General features: G+C 41.4%; 1 protein-coding gene across 1 annotated transcript; it reads left to right on the top strand.

Annotated features, from left to right (window-relative positions):
* Positions 1-207: 207 nt before the first annotated feature.
* On the top strand, positions 208-26543 carry LOC111159211 (synaptotagmin like 4). The gene is made up of 16 exons (XM_022521653.1): positions 208-317; positions 547-762; positions 899-1008; positions 1237-1339; positions 11690-11791; positions 12271-12346; positions 12704-12794; positions 12906-13009; positions 13513-13605; positions 15322-15500; positions 15794-15896; positions 16632-16793; positions 20724-20832; positions 23142-23241; positions 23995-24203; positions 26096-26543. Exons 1-16 carry the CDS (start codon positions 208-210, stop codon positions 26242-26244), a joined length of 2016 nt encoding a protein of 671 aa, XP_022377361.1. The 3' UTR covers positions 26245-26543.

The following is a 26543-nucleotide window of genomic DNA, read 5'->3' as shown; positions in this document are numbered from 1 at the left end:
GAATGGTAAATAGGTCAGATACTTCTACATTGTCTTTTTTAGCCTGACTTCATGGGACAGTAGCCTACTAAGAGGCTCTAGGGCTGTGGACCTAATCTGGAGTAAATTACCTGTGTGAACATAGTTCTCTTATTTCAGGCAGCTGTGGTGGCTCTCCTGGTCTGGTTGCTTTGAAGAAGGAAGAGTAGAAGAAAAAAACAGAATAACATGTCAGAGATACTTGACCTCTCTTTTCTGTCTGAGGTGGAGAGGGATTTGATCCTCAGTGTTCTACAACGAGATGAGGAGCTCCGGAAAGCAGATGAGAAAAGGATCAGGTAAGAGTTCCAGAAAAAGCCAGTTTTATCTGGACCTTTCCTTATACTGCCCATGTGACTTTCAGAGGAACTTGTGTACAGTTTACAATTCCTCACTGGGTCAGATTGGGCTCTGAAGTTGTTGCTTCCACAGAACCAATAGTCTTACTGTTTCTACCCCTCAACAACTTTCCATTCCAACCTATGCAGATTGTGAATGCACTTGTGCTTCTCTCTGGGGTCTTGGCAGGCGACTGAAGAATGAGCTACTGGAGATAAAAAGGAAAGGGGCCAAGAGGGGCAGTCAACACTATAGTGATCGGACCTGTGCCCGGTGCCAGGAGAGCCTGGGCCGTTTAACTCCCAAGACCAACACCTGTCGCGGTTGTAATCACCTGGTGTGTCGGGACTGCCGCATCCAGGAAAGTAATGGTACCTGGAGGTGCAAGGTGTGCACCAAGGAAATGTGAGTATCACCTATGGAGAGAGAGAAAAGGAAGCCCCAGCTGTGGGGGAGAATTTCCCTCCTTGGCCTTTGTTAGTTGAATGACAGGAGCCATTAAAAAAAAAATCCGCTGTCACTTTCTTTTATTCTTTCCCAGAGAGCTGAAGAAGGCAACTGGAGACTGGTTTTATGACCAGAAAGTGAATCGCTTTGCTTACCACACAGGCAGTGAGATAATTAGGATGTCCCTGCGCCGCAAGCCTACAGGTAGTGGCCCTGTTTGGAAACGTTTTTGTTGTTGTTGTTTCGAGGTGCTTGACTTCAGTGATAGACCACCCGATGTTGCATCCTATTATAGTCTTACTGGTAGTATCTACACTTCATGAGCTCTGTGGGGGAATATAAAGATTATATTGCCATCCCTTCTGCAAGTGTGATATGTTTCCCTTCCCCGCTTACCACCACCACTCTGCCATGCTTTTGTTTGTCTTCAAGTGAATAAAAGAGAGACACTGGGACAGTCCCTTCTTCCTCAGTCACAGATGGATGATATCTGGCCAGGAAGAAGGATCATTCAGGAGCAACAGAAGGAACCCAGGTAAGAACTAGTAATCATTTACAGAAATGCTACACATCCTTTTAACTTATATTAATATTATTTTAAACTTTTTTCTATTTATAAAATAATAGCTGTTTATTTACAGGAAAATTTGGAAAGCACAGAAAAGAATAAAGAAAGAGGGGAGGAAAATCCTAATCCTACACCCACATGTAAACATTAACATTTTGGCATATTTACTTCGTTCTTTTTTTAAAAAAAAAAGAAACATTTATTTATTTGAGAGAGAGAGAGAAAGAGAGAGATAGGGTGTGCGTGAGCAAGGAGGAGAGGCAAAGGGAGAAGAAAAAGCAGACGCCCCACTGAGCAGGGAGCCCAATATGGGACTCGATCCCAGGACCCTGGGATCATGTCCTGAGTCAAAGGCAGATGCTAAACCAACTGAGCCACCCAGACACCCTTACTCTGTTCTGTTACGAACAATTTAAAGATGAAAAAAATTACGCATACTCATTATTACAAATTTAACCAGTATAGGAAACAAGGAAACAATAAATAAAGCAACAAATCACCCAAATTCCTACAAGCCCAGTATTCACATGTGAAAATTATTTCAGATATCTTTTGTGCATATAGATAGATAGAAGGATGGGTGGGTGGATAGACTGAAAAATTTGTATAATATTGGATCATAATATATACACTGAAAGCACGCTATATAATTTTACTTGAATTTAACAGACTAAAACAGAAGAAATAAAATTGAAGAATTGCCCATCTTCAACAAATGTTTCTTTACCATAAAAGATACTAGTCATTAATACCCTTCTAAGTTTAAGAAAAAAAATAATAAAAACCATTGAGTAGTCATTTTTTTTTCCCTAGTGTCTTTTTGGTAACACCCTTACTGGGATATAATTCACATACTATACAATTCACCCATTATAGTGTATAATGCAGTGGTTTTTAGTGTGTTCACAGAACCGTGCAACCATCAGCTCAACTGATTTTAGAAGTTTTCATCAGGTTAATAAGAAACCCTGTACTCTTTAGCTATCACTCTCTCCAACTTGCTTATCCTTCCCCACCCCTAAGCAATCGCTGATCTACTTTCTATCTCTATATATTTGCTTATTCTGGACATTTCACTTAAATGGAATCAAAGAGTATGTGGTCCTTTGTGACTGTCTTCTCTCACTTAACATAATGTATTCAAGGTTCATCCATGTTATAGCATATGTCAGGACTTAATTTCTTTTTATTGCCAAACTATTCTATTATATATTCTAATAATATTCTATTATATGTATATACCACATTTAATTTATCAATTCATCTGTTGATAGACATTTGGGGTGTTTTCACTTTTTGGTTATGATAAGTAATGCAGTTATGAACTTCCATTACGAGTTTTTGTATGGACATAACATTTTCATTTCTTTTAGGTGATACCTAGGAATAGAGTGCTAGGTCAGTCATTTAGTCATTTTAAAAAATCTACCTGTTTCAATATTATCAGTGGACTCTCTGCTATGAAAGAGGAGGAGATTAGCTTTCTTCTACCTTCTCCCAATGTTTTCCCCTACTCCCATTTTTTATTACTCAAATACTTTTGCCTTGTCAGCACTTGTAACATTTACATTCTGTTATGCTAACATAAATCATCTGTTTTATCTGTCCGTTTAGTGTTAGTTCATATTTAAAGGGATTGTATGCTTATAACCAGGCCTTGGACCATGGGTTCTCTATGTTTCTGATTTCCTTCCTCTCATTTATTTCTTGGTGGTTTGCATTTTTTCACTGAGAAGTTCCTTCAAGAAGGGCTTGCAAAAGCTGTATTTATTTTACTTGTTCATGTTAAGAATGTCTGCCTAGTGACTTTTTACTTGAGTGATCTCTTGGCTGGAGAGTGTATTCTTGGGTCACACTTTCTTTCCCTCAGAATGTTGTAGACATTACTCCATTGTCTTCTGCCACTGAATGTGACTGTGATGAAGTGTGAGGCTGGCTAGCCTTTTGTTTTTATCCCTTGCAGGTAACTGTGTGTGTGTGTGTGTGTGTGTGTGTGTGTGTGTGTGTGTGTGTTTGCGTGCATGCGCGTGCACACATCTCAATGGTGATCATCCTGCATCCTTTCCCCCTAATATGTACCCTAGAAGAGTCCTTTCTTCATTGCTGGAAAATTCTTCTGTATCATATCCTCTGAACTTTTTTTCTATTTCATTAGTTAAGTTTCCCACCTTAGGAACATTGGATTTCTTGTTTCTTTATCCTTCTTTTCTGTCCTTTCCTTTTACTATCAAATGCAAGAGCAAGGAAAGGTAAAAGCAATGAACTGTGACTAATCCAACCCTTTCCTCTGTGCTGTTACTTTGATTTTCAAACATTTTCTTTCTTCCCTCTTTCCCCTTTCTTTTTGCTGTATCTGCTATACTTTTAGAATGAATTATCTTGGGGTATCTGGGGGCTCAGTTGGTTAAGCGTCTGACTCTTGGTTTCATCTCAGATCTTGATCTCAGGGTCATGATTTCAGGCTCATAATCTGTGTCGAGAGGTCAAGCCCTGCCTTGGGCTTCATGCTCAGTGCAGAGTCTGTTCAAGATTCTTTTCCTCCCTCCCTGCTCCTCCCCACCCCATGCACCTTGCTCTCTCTCTTGCAAATAAGTAAGTAAATAAATAAATATCTTTTAAAAAGAGAATGAATTATGTTGATTAGGTTTTAATTTGTTCTTTGCTCTCGAGCTTCCTTTTTCCCTAATTTTGTTGTTTTACCATTTTTTCTGTTTGAGCTCTTATGCTTTATCAAATCTATATTCAATTAAGTTCCTATATAGTATAAAGCACTCAGAAAAAAGCTACTTATTTTCATAGGATTATATTGTTCTCCAGAATAGTTCTTTGCCTTTATTATGAGTTATTTCTACTTCTCTTTACCCCATGGCATATTTATATATCTGCCAGACCATTTCTTCTCATTTTACTCATGTTTAACCTAGAAAGTTCTGCCTGTATCTTTTATTTGCTCTGATACAATATGTGAATCCTCCTTGACAGGCTTCTCACCTCAACTTGAGACAGTTTATCTCTTCCTTACCCCAACTGTACTTTTAGAATAGAATATTCCTTTCGATATGCTTCTTTTTTGGAACCGAGGGAAGGGCAAAAGGCAGCTTGAGGGTCTTGGGTTTGGGTCTGCTGAAGTTCCCTTAAATGTCTAGGCTCACACAGTCCAGCTCTGGATGATTCATCTAACTCATACCCATGCTCCCCCTGAGATGACATACCTCAGGTGTCGTGTCTGCCTCTGTTGGGATCCTCCAGTGGTACCTGGGGCTACAAATCTTGAGAACTTTTATTTTCCTAGATTCATTCCAGGACTGTCTACTCACTCATTTTGTCTGCACATCTCTACATCAGATGGAATTTTGCTGAGCTAAATCTTTCTTCTGTTTTCTTAGCCATGACTTTTTTAACTTCATAACTTGAAGGTTTACTTATTTGGTTGCTGCTGGTGAAGTTTTTGGCTTTTCATTTGGATTTTTTCCCCTAACTCTCCCTCAGCCAAATGGAAACGAGTTAATCACATCTTATATGATTGTTGAAAAGCAATATAGAAATATATAAAACAAGTCCCCAGTAACCTCACTGCTTCTGCCCCAGACTATTATTCTTAGTAGGCATTACTAGTTTTGGTGTATGGACTACCAGTGTGTCTTAATGTACAAATACAGATTGTATTCTTAAATTTTTATTTTTAATTTTTTAAAAAAGATTTATTTATTTACTTGAGAGAGAGAGTGAGAGAGAAAGAGTGAGAGCACAGAGAGAGGCAGAGGGAGAAGCAGACTCCCTGCTGAGTAGGGAGCCCAATATGGGACTTGATCCCAGGACCCTGAGATCACGACCTGAGCTGAAGGCAGACGCCCAACTGACTGGGCCACCCAGGCACCTGGATTCTTTAATTTTTAAACTCCTTTTTAAAAAGGATCATACTACATACATATTTAGTGGTTAAAAATGAAAAAGAATTTTAAAGACTCAATAATATAGATAATCCTCTAGAAAATTGGCAAAATATCTGAACAGACATTTTGCTAAAGGCAATATACAGCTGTCAAATAAGCACATAAAAAGATGCTCAACATCTTTAGTTATTAGGGAAATACAAGTTAAAATCATAATAAGATATTACTGTATACCCGTTAGACTGGCTAAAATTTAAAAACAGACTGTACCAATTGTTGGTGAGGATGCGTAGAGCAACTGGAATTCTTTCTTTTTTTTTTTTTTAAAGATTTTATTTATTTATTTGACAGAGATCACAAGTAGGCAGAGAGGCAGGCAGAAAGAGAGAGGGGGAAACAGGATCCCCGCTGAGCAGAGAGCCCACCAGGAGTTCTTATATGCTGCTGGTGGGAATGTGCAACAGCACAGCCCTTTTGAAAAACAGGTTGGCAGTAGTTTAGTTAAATCTGCATTACTTTGCCTCTTCAACAAATGGTGTTGGGAAAATTGGACAGCCACATGCAGAAAAATGAAACTGGACCATTTCCTTACACCACACACAAAAATAGACTTGAAATGGATGAAGGAACTCAATGTGAGAAAGGAATCCATCAAAATCCTTGAGGAAAACAGGCAGCAACATCTTCAACCTCATCTGCAGCAACTTCTTCCTAGGAACGTCGCCAAAGGCAAGGGAAGCAAGGGCAAAAATGAACTATTGGGACTTCATCAAGATCAAAAGCTTTTGCACAGCAAAGGAAACAGTTAAAAAACCCAAAAGACAACTGACAGAATGGGAGAAGATATTTTCAAATGACATAGCAGATAAAGGGCTAGTATCCAAATCTATAGTTTATCAAACTCAACACCCAAAGAACAAATAATCCAATCAAGAAATGGGCAGAGGACATAAACAGACATTTCTGCAAAGAAGACATCCAGCTGGCCCACAGACACATGAAAAAATGCTCCACATCACTCGGCATCAGGGAAATACAAATCAAAACCACAATGAGTTACCACCTCACGCCAGTCAGAATGGCTAAAATTAACAAGTCAGGAAATGACAGATGCTGGAGAGGATGAGAAGAAAGGGGAACCCTTCTACACTGTTGGTGGGAATGCAAGCTGGTGCAACCACTCTGGAAAACAGCATGGAGATTTCTCAAAAAGTTGAAAATAGAGCTACCTTACGACCCAGCAATCGCACTACTGGGTATTTACCCTAAAGATAACAAACGTAGTGATCCGAAGGGGCACGTGCACCCGAATGTTTATAGCAACAATGTCCACAATAGCCAAACTATGGAAAGAACCTAGATGTCCATCAACAGATGAATGGATAGAGAAGAGGCGGTATGTGTATATACAATGGAATACTATGCAGCCATCAAAAGAAATGAAATCTTGCCATTTGCAATGACCTGGATGGAACTGGAGGGTATTATGCTTAGTGAAATAAGTCAATCGGAGAAAGACAACTATCACATGATCTCCCTGATATGAGGAAGTGGAGATGCAATGTGGGAGGTTTGGGGGGTAGGAAAAGAATAAATGAAAGAAGATGGGATCGGGAGGGAGACAAACCATAAGAGACTCTTAATCTCACAAAGCAAACTGAGGATTGCCTGGGGAAGGGGGGTAGGGAGAGGGTGGTGAGGTTATTGACATGGGGGAGGGTATGTGCTATGGTGAGTGCTGTGAAGTGTGTAAACCTGGCAATTCACAGACCTGTACCCCTGGGGCTAATAATACATTATATGTTTATAAAATTTTTTTTTAATTAAAAAAAATAAATGTGTTACTTTGCGATTCAGCTGTTCCATTCCTCGGTATTTATTCAAGAGAAGCGAAAGTGTATGTCCATGTGAAGACTTGTATGTGAATGTTCCTGGCAGCTTTGTTTGCAATAGCCAAAATCTGGAAACAACTTAAATGTCTATTAACAGGTGAAGGGATAAATTGTGGTTGGTTTATACAGTGGAATACTACTCAGCAATGGAAAGGAATAAACTGTTGGTTCAAACAATAACATGGGTGAACCTCAAAATAATCATGCTGAGTGAAAGAAGCCAAACAAAAGAGAGGACATGCTATATGATTCTATTTATATAAAATTCCAGAAAACTCAACCCACATTTTAATGACAGAATGCAGATCAGCACTTTCTGTCTGGGGACAGAGGCAGGGAGAGAGGAAAGGATATGAAGGAGCAAGAGGAAACCTTTGAGAGTGGTAGATGAATTCACTCACTTAATTGCTGTGATGGTTTCACAAGTATATGTATATGTTAAAACTCACCAAATTGCACACTTAAGTGCTTGCAGTTTACTTATGTCAGTTATAACTCAAGGTGTAAAAGGAACAATTGTAGAAAAATTTAACATCCACATCTTTCCATGTCCACACCAAGGTTCTCTCTCATTCTTTTTGCTATCTTTATGGTGTTTCATTGTGTGTATGTACTGCGAGTTTATCCACACAGCTTTGGGTGGGTGACTCATCTGTCCTAGGTGACAAGACCCCCTTTTTCCTTTTGGATAAGGCTAAAAAAAAGCTTTTATTTCCTGAATCCGATTAACACATCTGACATCATCGGTCAATGTAATTTCTGAAATCCGCTGCTTCTGGCTATCTATGACCTCTTGTCTCATTGGGCCCAGAAGACTTATTTATCCTAAACATGGAAGCAGATTAAGTGGCCATAAATGACCTTTGCCATAAAATTATGGAGACTCAGAGGTAATCAAATTCAGCCCTCTTCCTTTTACAGAAAAGAAAGCCAGATAAGTGATTTACCTGTGATCATACAGATAGTTAGAGCCCAGAACTCACATCTCTTAGTCTATTTTTTACTGCACAGATGTCAATAATTGCCTTTTTGCCCTAGGGTTATTTGTGTCAGCTCTGGATTAGTACATATTCATCTTTAGGAAAAAAATACAAGCAGAAAACACACTCCATGAGCTATTGTTAAACTGCCTCTCTGGAGGAAGGGTTCTGCATTGAGTTCTTTTTTCATTGGAGCAAAGTGGGGAGAAAAAGAACAATTCTAAAGTAAAAATGAAATCAACTTCCCTGCTGTACCTTGGACTATAAAGCTAAAATATTTCTCAAGAAATGACCACCGTTTTACCTCTTGCAGGCCCTAGGATTTCAACCCGGGCTGTCTGTTTTCATAAAGCTATTGCAAACATCATGTGATAACTTGGAAAGTTTATTCTTTGCTGCCTAAGACATTATAGATTCTGGTTATTTTGTTCTTTTTTTTTTTTTCTGGGTACTTTGTTCTTTGTTTGTGTATTAGTTCATGCATTTTTAATTTTTATTTTTTTAAAAGATTTTATTTATTTATTTGACAGAGAGAGAAATCACAAGTAGGCAGAGAGGCAAGCCGGGGTGGGGGGGCAGGCTCCCTGCTGAGCAGAGAGCCCGATGCGGGGCTCAATCCCAGGACCCTGAGATCATGACCCGAGCTGAAGGCAGTGGCTTAACCCACTGAGCCACCCAGGCGCCCCATAGTTCACTCATTTTTAAACAAATGTCTATAAATGCCTGCTATTTGCCAGGCACTGTTTTAGGCCATGGGATACACTGGTAAATACAAGAAAGTCCCTTGCTTGAGAAGCTTAGATTTTGGGATAGGGAGACACAGACAATATTCAAATGAATATATCAAATCAGATGTTGACAAGTGCTATGGAGAAAATGAAGTGGGCTAAAGGAATAGGGAGTGCCAGGAAAACATGTTGTGTACCCATGCTGTTTTACTTAGGGAAAAGTCTTAATAGTATGGTGATATCTGAGCAAAGACATGCAGCAAATGAGGGAGCAAACCCACCTGGGGGAAAAGCATTGTGGGCAGAGAAAGCAGAAAATATAAAGAGCCTAAGGTGAGTTTGTATTTGGCTTGTTTGTGTAATCTGAAACCAAGTGAGCAAGGTGGTGAGTGGCAGGAGATGAGGACAGCAAGGATGAGAAGCAGATGGGAAGCATCTGGGGGGATGAAAAAGGCTGAGAAGCAGATCATGTGGGACTTTTTTGTCACTCGTAAGGACTCTGTCTTTCACTCTGAGTGACAAGGTATATATGTTTTTTCTATTTTTAAATTGAGGTAAAAATCACATAACGTACCATTCGTCATTTTTGCAATTTTAAGGCACACCACTCAGTGGCTTTTAGTACTTTCCGAATGTGGTGCAACCATCGCCATGGTTTAACTTCAGAACATTTTCATCACTATAGAAAGAAACCCTGTACCCATTAAGCAGTTGCTCCCCATTTCCTCCAGTCCCCAGTCTGCTTTCTCTCTGCAGGTTTGCCTACTCTAGGTATTTCATATAAATGGAGTCATATAAAATATGTCTTGCTTTTTTCACCTCATGTAATGTTTTCAAGTTTCATCCATGTTGTGGTGTGGATCATAACTTTATTTCTTTTTATTGACAGGAATATCTCGTTATATGGATATACCACATTTTGTTTATCCATTCATCCATTGGTAGACATTTAGACTGTTTCTGCCTGTTGGCTATTGTGAATAATGCTGGTCTAAACATTCATGTACAAGTTTTTGTGTGTACACATGTTTTTAGTTCTCTTGGGTATATATCTAGAAGCGGAATTGCTGGGTCATATGGTAATTCTATTCTGGAATTATATTTTATTTTAAAAATTTATTTACTTTAAAGATTTTATTTATTATTATTATTTTTTGTCAGAGAGAGAACACAAGCAGGGGGGAGTTGCAGGCAGAGGGAGAAGCAGGCTCCTTGAAGAGCCCCCGGATTTATATTTTAAAAGCCCCTGGATTTCTATTTTGACTATCCTATTGAGGATAGATTGTGTAGGGACAGGGTAAAAGTAGGGAGTTCAGTCAGGAGGCTGTTGTGACCATATCATGACCAGTAGCTACATGATTGTGGTTTGGACCAAAGTAATGGCAGTGGAGGGGCTAAGAACTGGTCAGATTCTAGACTTAATTGAAGACAGAGCCAACGATATTTGCGAATAGATTGGGTTTGCACTGTGAGATAATGAGGGGAGTTAAGGGAAACTGTTAAGATTTTTGAACAAGAAAAATGAAAGGAGGAAGGTGTAATTCGATGAAATTGATGGAAGAACAGGTTTGGGGAGGATTAGGGCCTTAGTCTTACATTTGCTGTGTCTGAAACATCCAAGTAGGAATGTTAAGTAGGCTGCTAGAAATCCAAGCCTGGTGTTTGAATGAGAGATAAATTTAGGAGTTATTGGTTTATAGAAGATATTTAAAGCCATGAAACTAGATGAGATCATTTAGGGATAATTCTAGATAGTGACAAGAAGCAGCCTAAGGAATAGGCCTGAACACAATCCGAAAATCAGAGGTTTAGGAGCAGAAGGACCAGCAAATGAACCTGAGAAGGGGACTGCAGCAAGGTCAGAGGACCAGGAGAGTGTTGTGTCCTGGCAGCCAAGTGAAATTAGTTGAGATTCTTGAGGAAGAATGATTTTTTCCTTTTTCTTACTGCTCTCACAAATTCCTTGAGGCCCAGGAATGGTGTCCTTCTCTTTAGCAATGAGGACTGCTGTTTTGAATGCCCAGGGTCATCTGTAAAGCTGAGAAAGAATTCTGGTCTTCTGAATATGGTCTTTGAAACATACTTCTTATTTATGTGTCTACTTTAAGCCCCACTGAAGGGATTCAGTCAACAAATACAGGAGTGCCCACTGTAAGGTGGTTTTTCTTGTAGGCATTGGGAACACAGCAGTGAACAAGATATGTGGTTACTGATCTCAGAGAACTTAGTCTAATGGAGGAGAAAAACAGTAAATAAGTCATTTGTTTCAATTATTGGGTAAATTAAATAATTTGTTTTAAAAACATAGATAATTACATATGTGATGACTGCTACTAAGAAATCAGGGCCCTTTTGGAGCATATAGGAAGGTTACTAATCCAGACTTGCAGTGGGGACATAGAGACATCTAGAGGAATTAACATAGAAGGAGAGACCTAAAGAAGGAGTTGATTTAGCCAGGATAGGAAAATGGTCATCGTGAAAAGAACACCCCAGGCAGAGAAAAGAGTAAAAGGGAGAACTTTGGCATATTCACGGAACCAAAAGAGCTTAATCATTCTGGAAATGTAAAGTACAAGGAGGGTGGAGATGGGTCTGGAGAAATGAGCAGGGGGCAAAACCCTAAGGGTTGTCTTGCCATGGTGAGGAGTTTGAACTCAATCCCAACAGCAAGGAGGAACTGCTGAACAGTTTTCTAAGTATACTCAGATATTTATCTTAGAAAGATCACTCAGGCTACCAGTGTGAATGGGTTGGAAGGAAGCCCGACTCCCAGCAAGAGAGTCCATTTCCTCTACTTATCGGTTCTTGGTTTTTATTCTAGTGTGCTGTTTGAAGTGCCCAAGCCAAAAAGCGTAAGGAGTGCACTGGAGGCCGAGAGTGAAAGTCTGGATAGCTACACAGCTGACTCGGATAGCCTGACAAGGTGAAACCCCTATGAGTCCCTGTACCTTCACTTATCCCAAGTCTCCATTTTGTTGTCTGGTTCAGGATGCAGGGCTCCTGTAATGTAGCTTCACTGTGGCTGACTTCTGTCCTCAGCAGGTCAAATGAAGTATTTTCTCTGACCTCACCACAAGTCTTGTCAGTAGTACATCCGCTGTTGGCTCTGAGCACAGCCTTCTAGGGCACACTAATTTCCACAGGCTGCTGCATCTTGAAGGAGTCTTCTTGGACCAGTAGCAACTGCCCCTGATGTCCCTTAGGAATAGGGGAGTGAGTGTGTTTGTGCAAAGTTGCTTATCTGATTGTCTGCATTCCTTCAAGACAAATCAGATGTGGAGTATTACCTTCCGGATTTGGTTACTACAGTGACCCCAAGCCAGTGGATTTCCTTCCATAGAGCTTCCATAGACAGGGAAGGTAAGGAGGTGATTTTGTTATAACTTCTATATCTACCTCCAGGAGAGACTCTCTGGATAAATCTGGCCTCTTTCCGGAGTGGAAGAAGATGTCTGCCCCTGCATCTCAAGTGGAAAAGGTAAGCTTTAGTTACTGGTCAGTTGGGATCAGTTTCTCTCTCTCATTCTCTCTCTCTCTCTCTTCTCGCTTTCTTTCTCCCTTCTCAGGAGCAGTTTACATCAAGAATTCAATGAAACAAATTTCAGTTCAGATTCACTTGGGAGCACTTAAGGTTTTGGTTAAAACATGAGAAAATATGTTTCGTATTACTTCCTAGGATTAAATTAAATTCCTAAGGTTAAATTAATCTTTCCTTTAACTTTGTATAGTTTAACAAAAATCTGAGCCTTGTTCTTCTTAAGGCTCTTTTCCCTTTCTCCATTCTTCCACCTACCCTACAATCCTTTTCCATTTCCTTGCCCTTATTCCTTCCTAGGAAACTCAGCCTGGGGCTCAAAACATGGTATCTATTGATGAGGGTGAAATGATATTTAAGAAGAACACCAGAAAAATCCTCAGGCCTTCAGGTAGGTTTCCCTTTATGGCCTTTGAGATTGAAGTCCTATGTACCCTGGATGTGTTCTTGGTATGGAAAAGAGTAGGTCTCTTATGATTTGGGTTTTTGGTCTTCCATTCAGAATATACTAAATCTGTGATTGATCTTCGCCCGGAAGATGTGGGACATGAAAATGGCTCCTTGGGAGACAGAAGCAAATCTGTCCCAGGCCTCAGTGTAGATATGGTAAGTACCCTTGTATTGGTCACTATATGAAATTGTATAAATCTAGAGTTGACCTTAGTACTCGATACTCTTAATCAACCTGTTTAATTCTTTAGGAAAAGGCAACATGAATCTTGATTCCTCCAAATGCCTAAAGTAAATCTGGTTGCTGAATTCCTTAAAGAAAAAGATTGTCCTCACTGTCTCTTTATCTTCTAATACATTGCTTGATATATAGTTGGGAGCTCAAATACTTATTTTGATAAAAACGTAAAGGGATGTTTGGATTGGGGCAGTCGAATGCGAAAGAGATATTCTTATCTTGTTCTTTTGAGATTGGAGAAAGATGGTGGGAATATAGTTTTGAAGCCTGAAATGGGAGACCTAAAGTAAGGATAATGTGCATGCATGTGCACATGACACCTCAGAGAAGAGCAATAATTATGGCTCCCACTCAAGGAAGTTTATTAGTCTTTGAACTTTTTCTGACTTTATTAACTCTGAATCTATATTTACTGTTCCAGGAAGAGGAAGAGGAAGAAGAAGACATTGACCATCTGGTGAAGCTGCATCGCCAGAAGCTAGCCAGAAGCAGCATGCGAAGTGGTTCCTCCATGGTAAGTTCTATTAGTTCTGTGGCTACAGACATGTTGGGGTACCAGGAATGAAAGAAGTATCTCTCTAGAACAGAGTCAGGACCTGGGGAAATCATCCTAGTCTCTCTTTCCAGGTGAGTGAGATGCATTTGTCTGTTCATATCCTCAGTTTAGACCGTAGTTGCGTAGGGCACAGCTAGGTGACTTTCCTCGGCCTCTGCCCTGGAAATAGTCAGGTAATTAGGCAATTTGGGCTAGAGATGTTCTTGATCACAGCTTTGTGAACAGTAAACCATGACTTCCCTAAAAAGATAAGAGGACTGGGGCACCTGGGTGGCTCAGTGGTTTAAGCCTCTGCCTTCGGCTCAGGTCATGATCTCAGGGTTCTGGGATTGAGTCCCGCATCGGGCTCTCTGCTCGGCGGGGGGCCTGCTTCCTTCTCTCTTTCTGCCTGCCTCTCTGCCTACTTGTGATCTCTGTCAAATAAATAAATTCTTAAAAAAAAAAAAGATAAGAGGACTGAAGTGAGCAAGGTAGTATTTTTTCATCAGAGTCTACTCCAAATCTCACATTTATGAGCATTGTCATGAGAGGGGCCCTGGCAGGGTTAATTGGCATCACGGTATGATTGAAGAGCAGCAATATCAATCAGAATCATGAAGTTAAAGGCACATTTAAGAATTAGGGCCTAGTTCTGTCAGAACTATGAAGATTGGTGTTTAGGGGACAGACAGAGAGTCAGAAACTAAGGTGATTGGGGTTTGTTCCTACTCCCACACAGGAATAGAATGGCAGGCTTACAGAGCTGATTCCTACCTGAGAGGAAGAAGTCTTTTCACCTCTGGTGGGATTTCCCCCCGCCCAAATCTGACATAATCACTTTTTTCTGTAGGTCTTAATAGGGCTAAGGCAGGTAAAAGAAACCCACAGACACAGACACACAGAGAAACACACACACACAATGGAATATTACTCAACCATCAAAAAATTAAATTTTGCCATTTGCGACAACATGGATGGAGCTAGAGTGTATTATGCTGAGTGAAATTAAGTAGCTCACGGAAAGACAAATACCATAGATCTCACTCAGATGTGGAATTTAAGAAACAAAACAGGTGAACATATGGCAAGAGGGAAAAGGAAAAAAAAGGAGAGAGGGAAACAAGCCATAAGGGACTCTAAAGGATAGAGAACAAACTGAGGGTCAGTGGAGGGAGGTGGGTGGTGGATGGGCTAGATGGTTGATGGGTATTACAGAGGGCACTTGTTATGATGAGCACCGGGTATTATATGTATGTGATGAATCACTGAATTCTACTCCAGAAACCAATATTGCATTGTATGTTCACCAAAATTTAAATAAAAAAGAAACCCACAGATAATTAAAGTACTTTGTTTTAATTAGTAACTGGCCCCTGCTAGTCAATGTGTTAGCATATATAACATGACCAGAAGCATAGTTTCATCTTACCCGTACTCCTTGTCTACCTTCTGGGACAGGTGAAAACTAAAAATAAAATTTGTAAAAAGAGGGGAAGAAGAGAAGCTAAGAGCTCAGATGAGCCATGAACTGATTATTAAGCTTAGCAGTTGCAAACATGCTATGCACTGTCTCATCCTCTGGGGCTTCTGAAGATTTTGTTTTGTTCAGTGACTATGGCTTTGTTGTAAGGGAAGATGTGAGCAATGTGGGAAGGGCGATTATTTGCCAGACGTCTGTGGGCACTTTATCTGCAGAGTACAATTGGCAGCATGACGAGCATCTATAGTGAAGCTGGCGACTTCGGCAACATCTTTGTGACGGGCAAGATTGCCTTTTCCCTGAAGTATGAGCAGCAAACACAGACTCTGGTCATCCATGTGAAGGAGTGCCACCAGCTGGCCTATGCGGATGAAGCTAAGAAGCGCTCTAACCCGTGAGTGCTTCTGGAACCTGACTGATTCTCTGAGACAAGAGCTTGGACCCTGGCATCTGTGTGGGCACTCTTGAACTGAGGTTATCACTTCCTGGGCAGACGAGGAGGTGTATTTGAGAGTGGCATGTGGAGATGTGGGAAAGGGACAAGGACTGGGAACATGCTAGAAGGACATGTCTAAGAGGGCTTGCTGTGGCATTTTCATTTCATGATGGCACCTGTATATGGAGAGCAGAGAAGAACGGGCTTGAGAAAAAAACAACAAATGACTCCATACTCTCCTTGATTTCTAGATATGTGAAGACTTATCTTCTGCCTGACAAGTCCCGCCAAGGAAAAAGAAAAACCAGCATCAAGAGGGACACCATCAATCCACTGTATGATGAGACCCTCAGAGTACGTATCTAGATCCTGAGAGTAGAACATGTTCTGTCTCGTGTGCTGAGCCATAGCGATTCCTCTGCTGCAGGGCAAGCCTGGGTGATACGGTTTTCTGTGGCCACGTGTGTGTCTGAAGATAGGCCATGGGCATCTGTTCACATACTAACCCCTCAGAGAAGAGAACAAAAGTGTTCTGACTTTTTTGCATTGTTGTGAAATTGGAGTCATGTGACCACAAATCTCATTTTATTTTTTTAAAGATTTTATTTATTTGAGAAAGAAAGAGAGAGAGAGAGAGCTCATGAGTGGGGTGAGGGGGTAGAGAGAGATACAGGCTCTCTGCTGAGCAGGGAGGCCTGGATGCAGGGGTTCGATCCCAGGACCCTGGGATCATGACCTGAGCTGAAGACAGATGTTTAAATGACTGAGCCACCCAGCTGCCGCCACAAATCTCCTTTTAAAAAGTCATTTGGGATCAGAAGTTTCTGTGGCAGTCTGTTTTGAAGATTCTGTTGTTCTTGCACCCAGTCAAGGAAAAATTAAGTTTCCAGGTCCTACCATAGGATGTGGAAGATTTTTGTAAAATGGGGGGTAAGTGAAGGCTTTGACTGAGGAAACTCAAAGCACTTAGGGACTACAGTAATTTGGCATTCAGGATTATGGAATTTGGATGTGGTTGCTCAGATTTTGGAATAATCTTTTCTGAGGAATTACCGTGAACTAATCATCTTGGGCTTCTTTCTTTCGCAGTATGAGATCCCAGAATCTCTTCTGGCCCAGAGGACTTTGCAGTTCTCAGTTTGGCATCATGGTCGTTTTGGCAGAAACACTTTCCTTGGAGAGGCAGAGGTCCAGATGGATTCCTGGAAGCTTGACAAGAAACTGGATCATTGCCTCCCTTTACACGGAAAGGTAGTCTTCTTTAACAACTCCTTACACAGGTTGAATCCAAGGTAGCACAGTCTGCAGGGACTCTGCTGCTACCTGTTGGTAGTGTCTTCAAATGAGTTTGACCGTAACCTCAGAGGCACTTGCATGTTGAAGGTGTTATCTCCTTGTAGGCCAGGCAAAGGATGAAGCCATCGTTTTCCATTGAAAAGTCTTTCATATGTGTGTCAAGCTTTGCCTCATAACATTCCAGAGGCTGGGCATATCCTAGCATCCTAACTTGCACCTCTTCTCCAAGCTAACCTTCTGGGTGTCTCCTACTCACTTCTTTTCCAATCTCCTCTTTTCATTAAAGAAGTGGAAAGTAAAACAAACAATTCAGGGAGTCCTAATTGTGCTCTTTGTCACTCAAGCCAGGAAAAATTTTACTTTGGTGATGGCACCTCAGGCAGGATTGTAGCAGTGTCCAAAATTGTGCCTGGGATTTGAGTGCAGGCCAGGATTTGCCAACTAGGTAAGTCACCCCTGTTATAAAATAACTTAGGTAAATCACTTAACTTCTGTGACTCTCAGTTTATTCATCTACAAAATGGAGATCATAATAATATTCCTCTTTTGCAGGCTTGTCCACAAAGGGCCAAGCAATGCCTGGTACCTAATGGGCATTCAGTAGGTTATTGTCATTCCGGTTAAGATGAAATTGCTAAAACAGAGTTAGGATTTCTTGATGATCTGGACTGTTTGATGGCAAGGTTCCTTGGTAAACTTTTTTTTTCACTAACGTTTTCCTTTTTGATTGTTATTTTCAGTTAGCCAACATATAGCGCATCGTTAGTTTTTGATGCATACACTAGCATTTTCAATGCTAAAAATAGGACATGGTGCATAGACTATTTTTGAAAAGAAATATAGGAAACTAGTAGCAGTGGCTGCCTCTGGGAAGAGAGACTGAGGTGAGAGAGCAATTTAGTTTTCTCTGTATGCCCTTTTAGAACGTTTGAATTTTTTACCATGTCTATATATATTGCTTATTTTAAAAATTAAGAATAAGAGGATTTGTGTGCATGTGGTTGGAAATTGCAATGACATAGATGTATATAAAAAGAAAAGTACATTCCATTCCCTAGAAAAAAGCACTATTATCAACTACTTGGATATCTTTATAGAGATTTTATATTGAGCAGCATGAATATGCACGTAGGGATTTATATTTTTTCTTTTTTATACAACTAGGCTTGTATGAACCTCATCATGTACGTATATCTTGATTTTTTCATTTGACAATTCATTATTTATCGTGGACATCTTTCTCTGCCATCACTTACATATCTGTCTCATTTTCATTGCTGTATAGTGTTCTTTCATGTGCCTGTATTATAAATTGTTGGCTCTTTTGCTGTTAAAACTATGCTGTACTATATCTTCACCTTCTTATGTGAATGTGATGTAGGAGAAGTTTCTGGTGGTAGAATTGCTGAGTCAGTCATGCAATATTTTGATAGCTACTTCCGTAAAAAATATTAACAATGTTAAATCTGCCCCTTTAAATACTAATAAAGACAGGAAAGCAGTTATCACCAATCAATAGCATATTACTGGAAATGTAGAATCTCTCTCCTTTTTTAAAACATTTTATTTATTTGAGAAGGAGAGAGAGAGAAAAAAAGAGAGCGAGTGTGCATGTGAACACAAGCTGGGGGAGGGGTAGAGGGAGAGGGAGAAGCAGACTCCTCAATGGGCATGGGGCCTGATGAGGCTAGATCCCAGGACCCCAGGATCATGACCTGAGCCGAGGGCAGATGTTTAACTTACTGAACCACCCAGGTACCCCAGAGACGTAGAATTTCTTAAGCATCTGGCACGTGACTCATTCTCTCAGGGGCTTATGGTTGATATAATGATACTGGAAATGTCACCCTAAACCATTATGAACTACTGCCAATAAAAGTGTCTTACATCAAAAGAAAAAAAACTGCATTAAGATGGAGGTATTTGCTCTTTGCAATTATTTCGAGCTAGAATAGATATGCTACTGAAAAAACACACCAGTTTATAGCAAAGGCTAAACCCCAGTTTTAAGAGTCTACTGAAGTTCACAATCTGGAAATGAATAAGTTGTGTAGACATTTATAAACAATAAAAAGTCCACTCTGGCATTAATTATCTATTTTAACTTAAAACACTGCATTTATTGCCTCTGATCTATCCCCCCCACCCCGCCCAGCAATCCATTTGCTCCCATTCAGCTCCCGTTCTCTTCCTGGCATCCACCTTCCTATTCTTTTGTATCTCTCCCATACACTAAACTGTGCATCTGGGTATATGGTACATTCTTCCAAGCCAGTGGGACTTATGCCTTCCCGGCATTGGTATACTCCATGGTGAGGACCTAGGTGAGAGGAGCCCCAGTGAACACAGGCAGGTGAAAGGGCAAGTCTGGTCTGCACCAGCTTATGATCTGGATACCAAAAAGTAAAGAACAGAATCACGCCTAGAGAGCCAATAGAGTGAAGCAGTTCTGGAACCAACAGCCAAAGACAATAGGCCACTTGCTGCTCATTCCAGATATTCATTCCTTCATTCTTACACTCATTCAGTAAATATTTGTGGAGCACCTACTACGTGCCAGGTACTTGGCTAAGTGTCAGGCCTACTAGGCCGAGCAAAACTAGGGTGATTCCTGTCCTCCTGCCATTTAGGTTCTAGTGGTAGAGACAGCCATTCATCAAAAGTAATGTACAGATAAAATTAGAAATTGTGGCATGCTCAAATCTTAGCAACAGAGTTCCACCTAGCCTTCAAATCTCTGCAAACTCTCTTTAAAAAAAATATACTTTTTATCTTAGAAAGTCATACAAGCAATACATACCATTCTCTTGAAAAAGACTGTGTATATATATGTATAGACACACACACACACACACACACACACACACACACACACACACAGGCAAAAGTGAAAGCCCCCTTTCCTTTCCCCAGTCCACTCCTCTCTGGAGAATAAACAAGTGTTAAGTTTGTATGTATCCTTCAGGGTTTTTCTTTTTCTTTCTTTCTTTCTTTTTTTTGGTCAGGAGAAAAAGATACAAATTTATCCTATGCAGTGTAGTATAGTGGTTAAAAGCATAGACTCTGGAACTAGTCTATCTGAATCTGAATCCTGCCTCTGCCATTTGCTAACTGTGTGACCTTGGGCAAGTTACTTAACCTCTCTGTTCCATAATCTGTAACATGGGGCTAATAGTCCCTATAGTGTCATACCTATGTGTAATCTTGAGGATGACACAAAATGATATACTTAAAGTACTTATAACATAGTAAGTACTATATAAGTGATAATTATCATTATTTACATACATACATATTCACATGTATAAACATGAACATATGTCAATATAAGCAGGATACTTTTTCTGCATTTTGCTTTGTTGACTTACTAGTATGGCTTGGGTATCTTTCTCAGTCAGCACGTATGGATTCCCTGGGTTGTTTTTGATGATTGCATGCTGTAATCCAGACGCCATCTGTGGGCATTAAAATCACTCACTTAACCTTTTCTATATTGATCAACATTTAGGTTGTTCCACTTTTTGGCTTTTACTAAGAATGTTGGTAGCAAGATTCCTCATCATGGTATCCGTCGCCTGTGAGTCTGTGTGGCAACTTCACTGGAAGACCTTTGAGGGCATTTGGAATCTAGTCAGTGTATCCCCCAAGTAGCAAAACAGTGGGCATTGCAGAAGAACTTCACTGTTTTTTCTCCAGCTCTTTCTGAAGGAACTGTCTTAGAATCCTGTGGCTGCCATGGCCTAGGTACCCTGGATTGTATCCATAAGGAGGATTCTCTCATGTCATGAAGCTGTTCTAGGGGTCAATTTTCGAGTCTCCTCAGCAAGAGGTCCCAACAACTCCTGAGAAGCCCCGCTTGACCTGTCGGGTTTCCCTGTGTTTCAGATCACTGCTGAGTCCCTGACTTGCTTGCCATCACACAAAGGCGAGTTGGTGGTTTCATTGAAATACATCCCAGCCTCCAAACTCCCTGTTGGAGGTGACCGGAAAAAGAGTGAGTTTTTTGGGGGGGGTGGGGATGTTTGCTGGATTTAGTCCTTGGTGTTCCGTACAGGGCATCTGTGAGATAGTGCAGCTGGTGGCCAGCTCTGTTGGTGAGACAAGATTGAGATGCTCCTTGGATCATCTTCTAGGGAAGATTCCTTTACTAAGAAAGCCTTTTCTGCATCATTTTCAACCAGAAGGGAATATCTTAGCATTGGCACTCGTTTTTGTTTTTTTTTTTTAGGCCATTAAACTGACTTGGTATCAGTCCAGGTATAGCAAGCTATTAAGAGGGCAGATTAGAACAGAAACTTTGGGGGTGAGAAAGGGTGGTTGCACGGGGTGGTGAAATGTGAGGGACAGGAAGTTAAAGGTCAAGGCAGAGTAAATGAACACACCGGGCGCTGTGCCAGTGACTAGGGACATGTAGATGAATAAGACATGTTTGCCCTCCCTAGAGAAGCTTAGTGTAGTGAGGATGACAGTCATATGTTGAAAGAGCACAGATACAGGAGTGATGAATTCTCTCTGGTTACATTTGGGGAGAAATCGAAAGAGGAAGTAAGGACGAAACTGGACTTCAGAAGAGGATGGGGTGAGAAGAGCAGTTCCAGAAGAGATAGCAAGAGGAAAGGTTTTAAAAAAGGCATGGTAAACGTGGGGTTGGATGTAAAGTGTGAGGTAGTGAACTCCTTTTTTTGGTGGTGCTGAGGTTATGGTTTGTATATGGGGGAGTGGAGCTGCAGTTGCCTGACTGAAAAGGGCTTTGAACATAACAGTAAGGAATTGAGTTTGACCCACTGGTGCAATGGGAAGCCAAAGTTCTTGGAAAAACTGTTGCAGGGTCTAATCCATAGGATACAGGGTTCAACAAGACCCCCAAGAAGGGTGTGTGGGATGACTAGAGAAGAGAAGCAAGGAAGGGACCGTAGGAAAGAGCAACACTTTAAAGGATGAAGAGAGGACAGAAAGCTAATGAGGTAGAGGGTTATTTTAGGAAAGAGCTTGCACAAGAAAAGAACAGAGGTTGTCAATAGTGTTGAAATACAACTGGGATGTCAGGCCGGTGAGGACCAGGAAGACATGGCTCATCAGCGTTAGGTTGTCTTTTCAGTGGGTTAGTGGAAGCAGAAGCCAGCTTTTACCAGAAATTAGGCTGAGTGAATAAAGCAAAGAATTAGAAGTAGTGAGTGGGGACTCTTTTTTTTTTTTTAATTTTTTTTTTAGGATAATTGATGGTGAAAGAAAGAGGTAGGGGTAAAGGGAGATTTTCTTTTTAAAGGATTTTTTCTTCTTTTAAGAGATTTATTTATTTGAGATGGGGGGGGGAGGGCATAAGCGAGAGGGAGGGGCAGAGGGAGACAGAGAAGCAGACTCCCTGATAAGCAGAGAGTTCAATGTGGGGCTCGATCCCAGGACCCCAGGATCATGACCTAAGCCGAAGGCAGACACTTAACCAACTGAGCCACCCAGGCGACACTTTTTAAAGGATTTTCAAAAGAAGAGGTGAGATTAGTGTATATTTAGACTGAGGCGACAGGACTAGTAGAGGAAGAGATATTAAAAATGGGAGGTGGGTTCTCCCTCTGCCTCTCCCGCCTCCCCGGCTTTTGCTCTCTCTCACTCACACATACTCTCTCTCTCAAATAAATAAATAAAATCTTTAAAAAAGTGTGTGTGGGGGGGTGGAGTGCGCTCCTGGGTGGCTCAGTGGGTTAAACATCTGCCTTTGGCTCAGGTCATGGTCCCAGCGGCCTGGGAGTAAACCCTTTATCCAGCTCCCTGCTCAGCAGGGAGTCTGCTCCTCCCTCTGCCTCTCCTCCCTGGCTTGTGCTATCTCTCTCTGTCTCTTTCAAATAAATAAATAAAATCTTAAAAAAATGGAAGATGGGGGTTGAAATTGATGATGCCTGATGCGTCCTGCGAAGTGGGCATGGGATCAAGAACACACGTAGGGGATTTCCCTTTTTAAAAATCATTCAACAAATACCAGGCAACTTCACTTCTCTAAGCCTCCACTTTCCCATCTATAAATTAGGAATAAGAGTAGATACCTTCTACTGTTGCTTTGACAATTAAATGCTTAATGTAGAATCAGGCACATAGCCAGTTTTCTAAAAAGCATTTATTGCTACTATTGTCCTTACTAGTTGAGTCAGGCACTGTGTTAGGTCCTGAGAGTGGAAGTCAGATGTGGTCCAGTTGTCATGGAACTTGCTGCCTTCAGGAGCCAGGGATGGAAGGTGCTCTGTAGGCAAAGGTCAAGAGAAATCTGAAGTGGGGAGGGGATCAACTTGTTATGGCTGACCTCCCTTGCAGGTAAAGGTGGGGAAGGGGGAGAGCTCCAGGTGTGGATCAAAGAAGCCAAGAACCTGACGGCTGCCAAATCAGGAGGGACTTCAGACAGCTTTGTCAAGGGGTGAGTCCCTGGCCAGTACCAAACTAACCAGTTCTGGGACAAGGAAACTAAGAGAGGAGCCCAAATTAACCTTTCTCTGTGGATATTATCCTTGTATATCCCACTGCCTCCAGCAGCCAACTCTGTTCCTGAAAATAGGTAATGGGACAACCTCTACAACCACCTTTGTCCTGGACTGTGCTATAGTGTGGATTTCCAGAGAGGAGGGTGGTAGACAGACAGGCTGGACTTTTCCTTTGTTACAACTTTGGCTTTATTATAATGAATCCTGAATCAAAAGCTATATCCCCTGACCGTTAGGATTTAGGAACTCAGGACTGTGCTCCACACAATACTGAAGCAACACCAGCTCCTCCCGCCCCAATGATAGATCATCCCGCTGACTTAAGTTCTCTAGCAAATCATGGTTGGCTAGGCCTATAGTTAGCGACTGTTGGTTTTCTTGAAAGAGGACCTTATCCAGGAGAAATATTTAAATCAAATATTTAAAACCCATGTTTGGTTGAGTATAGATAAGGGTTTATTAATGACACTGTATTAATTTTCTCTCCAGGTTAAAGGAATTGAATCAGGTGAATGATCCAGTGGGGGTAGTGGGAAGTTTGCTTCGGGATATCTGGAGGAGGGAGTGTGTGCTAGCATCCGCCTGACGACCTCCCTCCCTGGGCTAGGCCTGCACCAGGGGAAAGGGGAATTTAGACAGGTATTTGCCAGCTTTGAGTAGGTTATTGATTACTCCCTGCCCTCTGCCAGATATCTCCTTCCCATGAGGAACAAGGCCAATAAGCGTAAAACTCCCGTGATGAAGAAGACCCTGAATCCCCACTACAACCACACATTTGTCTACAATGGTGTGAGGCTGGAAGATCTGCAACACATGTGCCTGGAACTGACTGTGTGGGACCGGGAGCCTCTGGCCAGCAATGACTTCCTGGGTGGGGTCAGGCTGGGTGTTGGCACTGGTGAGAGCCTGTCCCCGGTCCTGACTATTTTAAAGGCCTCTTGCATATTTTTCAGTCCTCAGATATCCGTAGCCCTTCCTTCGGAGCCTCTCTATGGCAAAAGCAGTCTTCTTTTCTTTCAGTTAATGTCTGGTCACAATTGACTGAATGCCTACTATGTGCAGGCCTCAGGGGAAGGCTGAGCTCATGCACTGTTAATGGGTACACATGAATGGGACCCTGATTGCCAGGAATGCTGCCATCTTACCACCAAAAAAATCTAAAAACCTACCTGCATCCATACGGATAATTTCCATCTTCTATCCTGTTGTAACAAAAGAGGGGCCTTTCTAGCAAAGTCCATGCTCTTTCCAAGTATTCCGGATCATACCCTAACCTTCTTAACCTCAAGCTTTTGGAATCTTCTTTCTCTCCTGTCTGATCGCTTTCATTCCCTCTACCTCCCTACTGGAGGAGAAAACCGATAAGCTCTGATATTGCCAATCTTTAAGAAACAGAAATTAACCTTTTCTTTACCCTACATTCCCACTTTTAATTTCTTAAAAGGAATTGTCTCTACTTCCTCGCATCTCTTTTAGTCCTCAGTCCACTGTGATCTGGCTTCTGTCTCCCTTTTTCTTGAAATACTTAGCTCCTACTGATTCTGCATTTGTCTTTGGAGCTTTCTTATTCTCTACCCAAACTCTAAATACTGGTGTTTTTCAGGGCTTAGTCTTGAATCCTTTTTCCTCTCTGCAGTCTCTTCATACCTGCAGCCTTAAATACTACTTGTATATTAAGAAGTCATATAAAGCACTTAACCCTAAGTGTCTAGAATGAGGTTTTCACAAACGCAGGCAAGTTCGTATCAATCCCCCACTTAAAACCCTTCGGGGGCTCACTCCTGTGCTTCGAAGACAATCCAAAGTTCTTGCCATTCTGACAGGCCCCTCCAGATTCTGGACCCTTTTGTTCCTTTATAATCTATCCTTATATCACTTTTCTGCTAGCTCCCTGTGCTCCAAACACAATGACTCTTTCTGCTCTCCAAATATACCAAGCTCATTCCAGCTTCAGAACCTTTGCAATTATTGTTAACCTCTCTCTGGCTCCTTCCCATCCTTCAGTGTTCTACTCAGATGTCTCCTTGGAGAGGCACCCAGACCATTCCAGCTAAAGGAGGCCCTAATCTAGGCACCACCGACCACCCTCTTTAGTTACTTCATGACACTTATCTCACTATCTGAAGTATTCTTGACTTCCTTGTAAATGTTGTGTTTCCTCTATTCAAATGTAAGCTGCCTATAAGGCAGGACTTTTTTTCTTTTCTTTTTTTTTTTTTTTTTTTGCTTTGTTCACCACTGTATCTCCGAAGCCTCAAAGAGTACCTGGTACACGGTAGGTACTCAATAATTGTTTGTTGAAAAAATGAATGTACAAGACAGTAGGAATGAGGCCACATCCTATCCGAACCTCAGGCCTGGAGTCTATAGCTAGAGAAAAAAAGGTGTTTAGCTGCTGCCTCTCCCACCCCTCACACCTCCACCTTTTTTTTTTTTTTTTTTAAATTTCCAGTTGAGTTGGCAGTGATAGAAAGGCAGTAGCTCTGGCATGAGGTGTCAGACATAAGAGCTCTGTCATGGCCTCAGAAGGAGAGATCTGAAGTCACTGTGTGCTCTTTGGAGTCTCATTTCTTCAATCTGAAGTCTCTTGATTGAGTCTCGGGAGCACAGAGACAGCCTTGCCAAGTCACTAGGGAGCAGTTCCCAGACGGCCATCCCCATCCACCCATCTCCCTAATATGCTGTCTTTTGTGGGATGGCTACCCTTGTCATGTAACCCCTCTTTCCTGGGAGGAGGGTGGCTGAGGCATGGGTTCCCTGTTCAGCCGCTCCTCTGGTGTTTCTCCTCAGGGATCAGTAATGGGGAAGTGGTGGACTGGATGGACTCGACTGGGGAAGAAGTGAGCCTGTGGCAGAAGATGCGACAGTACCCAGGGTCGTGGGCAGAAGGGACTCTGCAGTTGCGTTCCTCGATGGCCAAACAGAAGCTGGGCCTATGAGTCCCCGTCCTTCTCTGCAGGTCCAGCCCTGTCCAGGGCAAGTCAGAGGACATGAAGAAACCAAGAGCAAAGATTTATAATGTGTGTGTGTGTATGTTTGTGTGTTATGTATGTGTGTGTATGTATAAACACGTATTTCTACAATTCTCATTATGCTAGAGTCATGCAGACTCTTTCCCTTTCCTAAAGTAGGCTCAAGAGTAAGGGTCTGTTCCAAATGTTTTTATTTGTGCTTCATCTAGTATATTTCCAGAGTCCATGCGTATATCCTTATGATCTTTAATTAACTTAAAATCTTT

The sequence above is a fragment of the Enhydra lutris genome, unplaced genomic scaffold (assembly GCF_002288905.1).
Source record: "Enhydra lutris kenyoni isolate GAN:26980312 unplaced genomic scaffold, ASM228890v2 scaffoldscaffold67, whole genome shotgun sequence".
Taxonomy (NCBI): Eukaryota; Metazoa; Chordata; class Mammalia; order Carnivora; family Mustelidae; genus Enhydra; species Enhydra lutris.
This window is presented reverse-complemented; position numbering and strand designations above follow the sequence as displayed.

What these genes read in the sequence shown, in the direction of transcription:
- LOC111159211 (XM_022521653.1), top strand. Translation starts at nt 208, where the DNA reads ATGTCAGAGATACTTGACCTCTCTTTTCTGTCTGAGGTGGAGAGGGAT. An exon ending in GAGCAACAGAAGGAACCCAG is followed by an intron (nt 1,340 to 11,689) that starts GTAAGAACTAGT and finishes TTTTTATTCTAG; the next exon opens with TGTGCTGTTTGAAGTGCCCA. An exon ending in TGGAGGTGACCGGAAAAAGA is followed by an intron (nt 20,833 to 23,141) that starts GTGAGTTTTTTG and finishes CCTCCCTTGCAG; the next exon opens with GTAAAGGTGGGGAAGGGGGA.